This window comes from Manis javanica, chromosome 13 (assembly GCF_040802235.1).
Source record: "Manis javanica isolate MJ-LG chromosome 13, MJ_LKY, whole genome shotgun sequence".
NCBI classification, from domain to species: domain Eukaryota; kingdom Metazoa; phylum Chordata; class Mammalia; order Pholidota; family Manidae; genus Manis; species Manis javanica.
In genome coordinates, this window is record NC_133168.1 from 2,845,661 (window position 1) to 2,855,360 (window position 9,700).

Consider the following 9,700-nt stretch of genomic DNA (forward strand, 5'->3'; position numbering starts at 1 on the left):
CTTGTAGCATTTGGGAAAAGCAACGTGGTAAGTAGAGATGCGCTGTCTTTAGCAATTGCCAGACCCCTTGCTGCGGAATACTAGTTTTCTAGTTTTACGAAAAGGTTTCTCCATAACCAGCTTTCAGGTCCAGATAACAGTAGTTGAAAATTGGCAACAGTTCATTTATGTCATCCAATCTTCTTTGTTAACAGACTTATATAAAAGCATTTGTTTCTTCAAGTGAAAGGCCACATTGTACATTCCATTACTTACCAACAGGGACTCCATCTGCCTTTGGTCTGCTGAGACTGGCGTGTGAACCTGCGGAATCAATCCCTCTGTGCGTGTCAGAGTGCCGGCTTCTCTGTTTTTGTGCGGAATACTGTCTCAGGCGCTCTGCGGAGCTCTCTGCGGAGGCCTCCGGTGTCATGAGCACTGGCCCAGCATTTGGTCTGTTTTCACTTTTTTTTTTTTTTAAGATAAAACAAGGTTCAAACCACACATTCTCTGTGAACTGCTAAAGACTGGAAAAATGACTTTCCTTTCTCATGACCCGGCCTGACAAGGAGCACACCTACAAGAGGCAGAAAGATGAGTGAGCCCCTTTTAAACACCCTCATAATGAAGCCCCCAGGGAATCACCGTGTACGGTAGAAACTACAGTGGCTTCTTGGAGTGAGCAGTGCGGCAGAAAGAGGTTCAGGACTGCTGGCTGCTGAAATACACACTGTGTTTATTTTATATCAGCCTATTTTGGGCCCCAGGGAGAAAGTTATTTTAATAATATCTTGCTCTGCTAGAAATATACATGATAAGTGGCAGATGTCAGGAAAAGGGAGAAAGTTACAGTGCTCCATTCTCCTTGAGACTTCAGGAGTTTATCTGGTTGTGCTCCTTTAGCCTTTGATGTAAATGCTGATACCTACAGAAGCATAAATTGAAAAGTATGTTAGGCATGGACCAAAGCAGTGACCCTCATATGAGTCAGAATCCTAGGGCTAGCATGTTACCTGCATTTTTAACAACCTACCCAGGTGGCAGATACAGTCAACCCAGCATTTGTGAAAACCCAGCATTTGGGAACATCTGGTCTGGCCCAGTACTCTTATTTTACAGATAAGAAAATGACCCACATAAAAATTTTAAAACTATTCAAGGCATTCCCTTATTATGGGCTAGAAACCAGTTCCTGGCTCCTCGCATATCCATCTTCCTGGGAGGTCACAGTGCCTCTTGGAGTGGTTATAGTTGAAAGCTTAGTTCAAATCTATCCACCTGTTCATTCACCAGGTATTATTGAGCATCTGCTATGTACCAGCACTGCTCTGACCATGGGTACAGTTGTGAACAGGAAAGAACAGCTCTCTGCTCCTATGGCGCTTAAGTCGTAGAGGGAGTTGTATGCAAAGCCTGTCTGAAACAAAACCGTGCAGCCCCACAGAGTATATCTCCCTTGAGGGCAGATTTTTATCTGTTCTGCTCATGGTTCCGTCTCTGGTACCTACGCAGTGCTGGACATGTAACAGGTGTGCAGTGGGTGATTGTTTCACGAATAAGCAACCGTACGGTGAAACTATGGTGCCTCCCAAATTTAACTATTTTACAAAAAGAAATAGAATAGGAGATGTTTAATGAGAAGGATTATTTATGTAGGGGATCACACCATAATTTGCATTTGCTACTAAATCGCTGTGTTTTTGTAAGTTATAAAAGCTTTTTGTGAAAAAAAAATTTCATTTCAAAATGTGTACCCTCAGGTGTGTAAATGACATCTATAGATATTAACCCACATGGTAGCTGGAACTGTATATTAAATCCCCATAACAATTTAAGTATTTATAATATTTGCTTTAAAAAATAGTTGATACTTTTATGTACAAGCTGAAATGGCTTCCCAACTAGGATGTTTGTTGTGATGAAAAAAAGGGGGCGTTCAGGTGAGCTGCCTGTCAGTGGTTACAATGTGTTCAGGTTGTGATAGTCGTGCTGTCATTCTATGTAAGCACCTGATCTCTCAGCTTCAGAACATTTTAGGGCCGATGTTGAACAGATCTGGTTACATACCTGCCGTCATCCTCAGCTGAGTATATTTCTCCTGGGTGAAAGGGTGGTGGCCAGGCCAGAAATATAAAACAAAATGAGAGAGTTTGAAAATAGTTTATGACCGATGAAGTACAAGTACTTCAAAAGAACAGAATTCTCTAAGATAATTAGTTTATGAACAAAACATGTGATGGGAAAATGGTTTTGCAAAAAACTGTGATAGTGCTACTTCAGGTGACTTTAGCATTCACAGCATTGTATTCATTCTTCCCACCGGAAGAAACTGCTGTTGCGTTTTTCTTTAATGAGACAAACTGGGAAGCAGCACGGTACCCGTCCAGGCACAAGTCCACCCTGCATGGGGGTCACATCGGCCGTCCGCACCCTACCTCGCAGCCGAGACACACAGGCTGCTCAGCATCCCAACTTTGAACAAGTGCCACTTGCAACACTTTCAACCCATCCTTTGGGTGAAACACTGAAAGATGAGCCTGTTGAAAGAGCTAGAAAGAAGAGCTGCTTAGAACGGAAGCAGAACTGACCGTAGTGAGGAAATGGCCGCTGTGTTTCAGGAGTGAGGTGTTGGACAGCAGGAGGCGTCCTCCGGGGCCCCCAGTTTGGGCAGCACGGGGGAGGTGCTGTGCTTGAGCAAAGCACGCCGACCAGCAGGAGGTGAGGCGAGGGCAGGAAAGGTGCCAGCCCAGGATCAGCCTGTGGTGGGCATCTCTTAACCTAGAGTGGGTCCAAGAGGCAGTGGGGGGCCGGCGAGCTCGAAGGCGGGGCATATGTGAGATGCTACTGCTGAGATTTTGGTCACAAGCCGTGGATTATTCACGGGATCAAGACCGGGTCATATCTGCGCGGTAACAGAGTTCAGTAGCCACGTCATGAGCGCGCCATACAGACGGGCCTCCCTCAACTGCAGGTGTCACAGTGCCGGTGGGGGGGATTTTCAGTGCAGACAAAACTACTTTGGAAAAAGATGTCCATAGACCCACAAACAGTAAATATAAAGTATCTATGCAGGCAGAATAAGCCTGGTTTTTAAATTTCTGAAAGAATCTGACTCATACTCCTTTAGTGTAATGCACCTCAGGGCCAAGTTCAAACTCTTCTTAGTTCACTGAATGTCCTAGATCCCTAAAACATTTGAAAAGCAGACTGGAAACCCCAAATTCTTTTTTACAGTTCATTGGTTGCAGAGGCCTTTTGTCTCGTAGAAAACCTTCAAGTCACAATTTTCACTTAGAATTTGTTTGCAGCGGTGCCAACAGCTGTGTGTGACTAGTGGCTTCCCGTAAGGTGCTTATTATTAAGAAAAACAAAATGCAGGCATCTTTGGATAAACTTTTGAAGGATTATAAAGAAGCAAAAAGAGTCCCATCTGCTGCACAAATTGGGGTCCCTGCCAAGGTCATAAACGTCTCCTTTTCTCTCATGAAAGTAACCTGCCTGCCTTCATTATCTATTTCACTATTTTGGACCCAGAAACAAAATGGTCTCAAATTTTATTCCGAAGTCTGCAAAGAACTGACCCATTAGCAAAGACTAACACATGGGTTTTCTCTATTGCATTGAGATTTTATATGTCACACATTTGAGTTTATGTGATAATTTTTAATTGTTTTTAATAATGAAAAACATCTTTTAGATAAAATCTGACCTCATGCAGGTTGTTTCCTTCGCCTCTTATCCTCATCCCTGGTCAGGGTGAGTGGAGGTGGGAGTCTCTTGACATAATAACACAATAAAAATTATGCCAAAAGAAGTTGGGGAAAAAAACTGACCCCACAGGCGACTGAACTAATTATACAAGAGCAAACATACCACTACAATGGAACCATCTGATAGTCGCCACCTTAACCAAAGGATCAGGTTCATAGCCTTCTGAAGGGTAGCGGGAGAGCCTGACGTTTTGTGCCTTGTGGATCGGTGAAATATGAAGTGCATAATGTCCCCACATAAAGTATTCTTGCCAAAAGTGTTTAACCTACATCTACACGATCCTCAGATCCAACTTGCAGTTTGCAAGCAGAGCAGGAATAAGTTAAATGACACAAGAAAGAAAGAATATGACAAATCCAGAAAGAGAAACATTTTTTTTAAAAAACAGCTGCCCTGGTCTCCTCAAAAAGTCAATGGTTTTCATGAAAAAATTTAATGGCTTTTATTTTCACTTCTTGAAAAATGGGGAGGGGCTAGTTAGGGCTTAAAAGTCTAACCAGAGACAGAAACCAAATGCAATGTGTGAATCTTGATTAATTCTGTTTTGGGGGAAAAGATGCACTTGGGACAGTTGGAGAAATGTGAATAAGGATTGTATGTTAGGTGGTGAGTCATTGTTGTTAGGTTTTTAATCTCGTGGTGGCCACATGGTCATGCATGAGATGTCCTGTGCTTGCAAGGGGACGCACTGAGGCATGGGAGAGTGAACTCATGCTGTGTGCCACTCTCAGACCTCAACGGAGAGCGTCCGGGTGCTCCGGGTGCTGCCTGTTCACCGCTCAGGACGATGGGGTCTGCCGTGTGTACGGACAGGCCTGCCTCATTTTACTGCGCTTTGCTTTCCTGCACTTCACAGATACCGCGTTTTTAACAAATTGAAGGCTTGTGGCAGCCCTATGTCAAGTAAGTCTGTCAGCACCATTTTCCCAACAGCATTTTACTCCCAAAATGTGACAAAATGTCTCTGTGTCACATTTTTAGAATTCTCACAATATTTTAAACTTTTTCATTATATTTTTTATACTTTAATATTTTTAATTATTTAATCAATATTCTTGATATTTAGTAGATTTTCTTTCTTTTGTATCTGTTATGGTGACCTGTGATCAGTGACCCTTGATGTCACTACTGCAATTGTCTGGAGAGCCGCAAGCCCTCCCGTGTGAGGCAGTGAGGCTAACGGGCAGTGCGTGTGTCTGGCTGCTCTGTCGGCTGCCTGTCCCCGGGCCTCCCTGTCCCCTGGGACAAAACAATATTGAAAGTGGGCCAAATCATCACCCTACAACAGCCATTAAGTGTTCAAGTGAAAGAAATAACATCTCTCACTTTAACTCAGAAACCAGAAATGAGTCAGCTCAGTGACGAAGTCACGGCAGGCCCGGGGCTGGGCCTCTTGAGCCAAACAGCCACGCTGTGAATGCAAAGGGCGGGTGCTCCAGAGCGATTAAAAGTGCTCCTCCGGTGCAGACACGAATGGTACGGAGCGGAACTGCCTTATTGCCGATACAGAGGAAGGCTGAGCGGTCTGGGTAGAGGGTCAGACCAGCCCCAGCATCCCCTCAAGCCGAGGCTTAATGTCAACCCTCTCCAGTTCCCTGAGGGCTGAGAGAGGTGGGGAAGCTCCAGGAGAAAAGTCGAAGCCTGCAGAGGTTGGTTTGCGAGGTTTATGGAAAGAAGTCAACTCCTCTGTGACGGGAAAGAGCAGGTGGAGCAGCGGGTGCTGAGGGGGAAGCTGCACCGAGTCACCCCGCGGACCCAGCTCACGTCATTCATGAAGGTGGCACTAACCAGCAGGTTCTCAGACAGCTTCGCTGAAATGACAGAGGGTTAGAATATGACGTGAACTTAGTTGACGAAGCGGTGGCAGCGTTGAGGGGACTGACTAATCGTGAAAGAACTACTGTGGGTACAGTGCCATCGCAGAGCTTCGCAGGCCGCAGAGAAACCACCTGTGGAGGAGGGATCAGTGCCACAGGCTTCACGGTGTCTCATTTTAAGATGTCGCCCCAGCCTTCCCGGCCAACAGCAACCGCCACCCCATCTGTGTGCGGCAGGAAGGCAGGGCCTCCACCAGCAAAACGCTTACGGTCCCCAACAGCTCATCTGATGGCCAGCATTTTCAGCAGTAAAATATTTTTTAATGAAGGTATGTACATTGTTCAGACAGGGTGCTGTTGCACACCTAACGGACTGCAGTATAGTGTAAACGTCACTTCATGCACACTTGGCAGTGTGTGTGAGCCCCACCCGCCGCGTCTCCACGGTCTGCTTGCACAGTTCTCGGGACAGATCTTTAGGTGCATATATGATGGAGAGAGGCTTGACTTTTATTCTTTCAGAAGCAAAAGTTAGAGAAGCACTAAGTAATTTTTAAAGGACAAATGAGTTAATTTCCCCCTCTTTTCTATTTTAGGCTCAGGAGAAAGGAAGATTAAACTATGCTAAGGTAGGTGGATTTTACATATACTACACGGTTTTATACATTTAAGTTTGGTGTTTGGTTTTTCATATTTGAAAAGTCAAAAGAAAATCATCGCCATCAAAGCTGAGGGATATTCCCTGTCGAGTAGCATTCATAGGGAAAGTGAGGCTCACTCCACAGCAGTGGTCCTTGCCGGGTGCCTGCTTCCACCGGACACCATGTTGGTGTGGGGGTTCAGAAGAACCCCGGTGAAGCCTCTCCCCTCAGGACATTACAGTCTAGTGTGGGAGACAGATAGTGAAGGAACAGTTGAATGGGTGCATGATGCAGTGCCATGGGGTGGCGAGTGCTGTGAAGAAACAGTGAAATCACTCACCATTGCTGGAAAGATGCCTTTGGCCTCTGGGTGGAAACCAGCTCTTAGCACCTGAGAAGCACCGCACAGGGCAGAGCCGGACGCCCAGAGGCACTGGTTTCCCCTCGCCTGTGGGGCTTTGGACATCACGCGGACCTGGTGCCCACAGATCACCCTCTGTCAGCAGGACCAGCATCGCCTGGTGGGGAGAGCAGCGCGGGGGCTGGAGGGAAGGGCTGAAAGGGGCTCCACAGGCAGTCCTGACACTGTCCTGTTTAAAAACTACCACGGAGCTCACAGTGCACGCCCGTGAACACACGGAGGTGACATTCTGTTTTCGCCTCGGGGACAAATGGCACATGTAGCGGGTGTGTGGGACACATGCAGCTCTTGGCTGAGGGAGCATGCTAGCCATCTGGCTTCTGCAGCAGTCAGGAGTGACCAGGTGCAAGCACACCTGCACCCCAAAGACGAGGGGATGTGCCCTGGAAGGGCCCTGCTCATAGTGGGACCGTGAAACCCTCGGTGCCTGTGGCTGTGTCTTCCCTGCAGCCGCGAGGCGCACACCGCGCTGCCTGCCAGCCCCCCAGCCCTTCTCCTTGACGGGCATGCAGGCCCTCCCGCTCTGTCCTCCTCCAAGAAAACCTGGGCGATAGGAGCCCCTCTGAACCGAGGGCTTCCGTGTCGCCGCTCTGTCTCAGGCGTCCCCCTGAACTGGATCATATTCCCAAACACGGCCTGTGGGCCTGTCCTCTCAGGCCTCCCACAAGCAGAGAAGGTCAGTGTGTCTTAAACTGAACTCACCATCTTCTGTGACATCTTTGGTCTTTTTTTTAATAGATTTGAATTTTTTAGAGGAGTTTTAGGTTCACAGCAAAATTTAACAAGAAGTGCAGAGAGTTCCCGCTTCACCCTGACCCCACATGCGCATGCACACAGCCTCCCCAACTGTCTGCAGCTCAGTCTCCCCGACCACCCGCAGCCCAGCCTCCCCAACCACGTGCAGCCCAGCCTCCCTGACTATCTGCAGCCCCAGAGCAGGACACTTGTGGCATCGATGACCCTACACTGACACGTCATTATCAGCCAAAGTGCATAGTTCACATTAGGGTCACTCTCGGTGTCGTCTCTCTGGTCCTCTTTACTTACTCTCTGTCCTGATGTTGGCACTGTCACCCACCAGGCAGCCCCGTGGGAACCTGGGAAGTCTCCCCTGACTGCCCCTGCTCGCTCACCCCACGCTCCATGCCCGAGGCACGCCAGTCCTATGGCCCAGGTTTCCTTGAATCCAGCCCCTCCCCTTGGCCTCTATTCTGTTGCTCATGTTGAGTCTCTTCATCGGAACCGCTGGAAAGCTACTGACTGGTCTCCCTGCCTCCCTTTTGTCCCCACAAATCCATTACCAACCAGAATGTCTGTCAAAACCACAAATCCGGCAGTTTCACACTCCAGTTTAAAACCCTTCGGTGGCTCCGCGTTGTCCCTACGGCACATTGAAAGCTTGCTGGATGGGCGGAGAAAGCCCCGTGGGATCCCACCTCCCAGAGTGACTCCCCAGCTTGTGCCCTCCCACCCTGTGCTCCAGCACCACTTCATCACTCAAAACCTACCGCTTCTGTTCTCTGCCTGACTCACGCCCCAGTGCTTGGAATGCCCTTCGCCTTTATCCAGCCACCTCTGCACCTCGTGTAAGGCCCCGTTAGGATCATGTCCTATAGGAGGTCCTCCCGGCTCCCCGGATCAGGGGGTGTCTTCCATCCTCTGCTACACTGCCTCCCTCAGTCACTGCGCTTTCTCCATCGTATTGGAATGACCGTTTATGAGACAGACCGCAGACTGTGAGCTCTTTGAGGTCGGCGACCGTGTCTTGCTGTCTTTGACTACTTGGCGCCTAACACAGCGCTTAGGGCTCCGTAAATGGAGAGAGAGCGAGGGCCAGAGAAGAGAACCAAAGATGCATGAGGTTAGGTGCAGGAGAAAATCTGGCCTGGGGTTTTTGACCTCAGAAGAAAGAGCTTTTGACACATGTCACAGGTACCAATGGGGTTAAAAAGATTGCTTGAGACGATTATAATCGATGAGCTTGGAGAGAAAGGCTGGGATTTCACTGTGAGGGTAGAAGAGCTAATTGTGAACAAGGAAGTAAGGGAAAGTCATCCCAGTTCCCGATCACCTGCCTGTTGGTCGTTGATGCCTGTGGGTGACTCGGAGAGCACCCCTGCTGTCTCTTACTGCAGAGGCACATGACAGTTGATGAGATTTAAAGAAAACAAAAATGTGGCACACAGAGCACCCCGGACCCAGCAGTGGTTCTTCCAGCATCTCACTGCCAAACCTAGTGTCGATCTCTTACCCTCGGGGGCCTTCCTTCAGGTCCTGAGCATGCAAGAAGCAGGTTAGAGTAGTACTTTCCCACCCTGTAGGCCCACTGCGGGTTTGCAAGAAGACATTCTTGGCAGGGAGGCTGCCATCTGTTCTGTGTACCACTGGGGTCCGGTACTTCATGCACTTGAGCGCGCTGAGGTCCGTGCGCCCCTTCATCCACGTCACTCCCAGCCGCTGTTTGTATGCGGCACACACGAGGCTCTGGGCCAGTGCTGACCACCACCGCCAGCAAGACCGAGGCAGGCATCGCCGTCCCACTGCTTGGCTCAGACCCCCCCAGCCAAAGCAGCCACTCCCCCTGTGCCCTGCTCTTCTCTTCTTGACGTTTATCATCTCTAAAGCTGTCATTTCTATTGCTTGTTTCTGTTTTCCTCTTCCACTAGAATGTAAGTGCCCTGAGCGCAGGGCCTCGACGGCCTCGTTCAGGGTTGCACCATCTGTGCCGGCCCAGGCCCACATGCAGAAGTGCTTGCTGAGCGCGTGCAGATGGCGGTTGCATTAGTGTCATGCAGGATGGGCAGGGGGCTGGGAGAGGTCTGGAATCGAGGCTTGTAGACAGCAGTTAGCCACGCAAAGGAAATGTCAGCTATATAACGCAGCCCATCGCAATGTCCGGGAGCCCTAAGGTTGCCTTCCCACGTGCTCAGTGACTGTATTTCTCATGCCAGTGAATAGAAACCCACCCTCCTGGGACATGTGGTGCCCTTCTTGACCTAGGCACTGCCTCCAGACTGTCCCTTACACAGACTTACTGAACCCCAGTAACCTGGGGAGAAAAGGTTACATCC

At 48.8% G+C, this 9,700-nt stretch overlaps 1 protein-coding gene across 2 annotated transcripts in view; it reads left to right on the forward strand.

Annotated features, from left to right (window-relative positions):
• Positions 1 to 9,700, forward strand: part of PDSS2 (decaprenyl diphosphate synthase subunit 2) — a 190,628-nt gene that overhangs the window by 161,680 nt on the left and 19,248 nt on the right. For both annotated transcript variants that reach the window (XM_037012284.2, XM_037012283.2), the window contains one exon: positions 6,164 to 6,196. In XM_037012284.2, the coding sequence (XP_036868179.1) occupies positions 6,164 to 6,196 (33 nt within the window). The remainder of the gene's footprint in view (positions 1 to 6,163; positions 6,197 to 9,700) is intronic.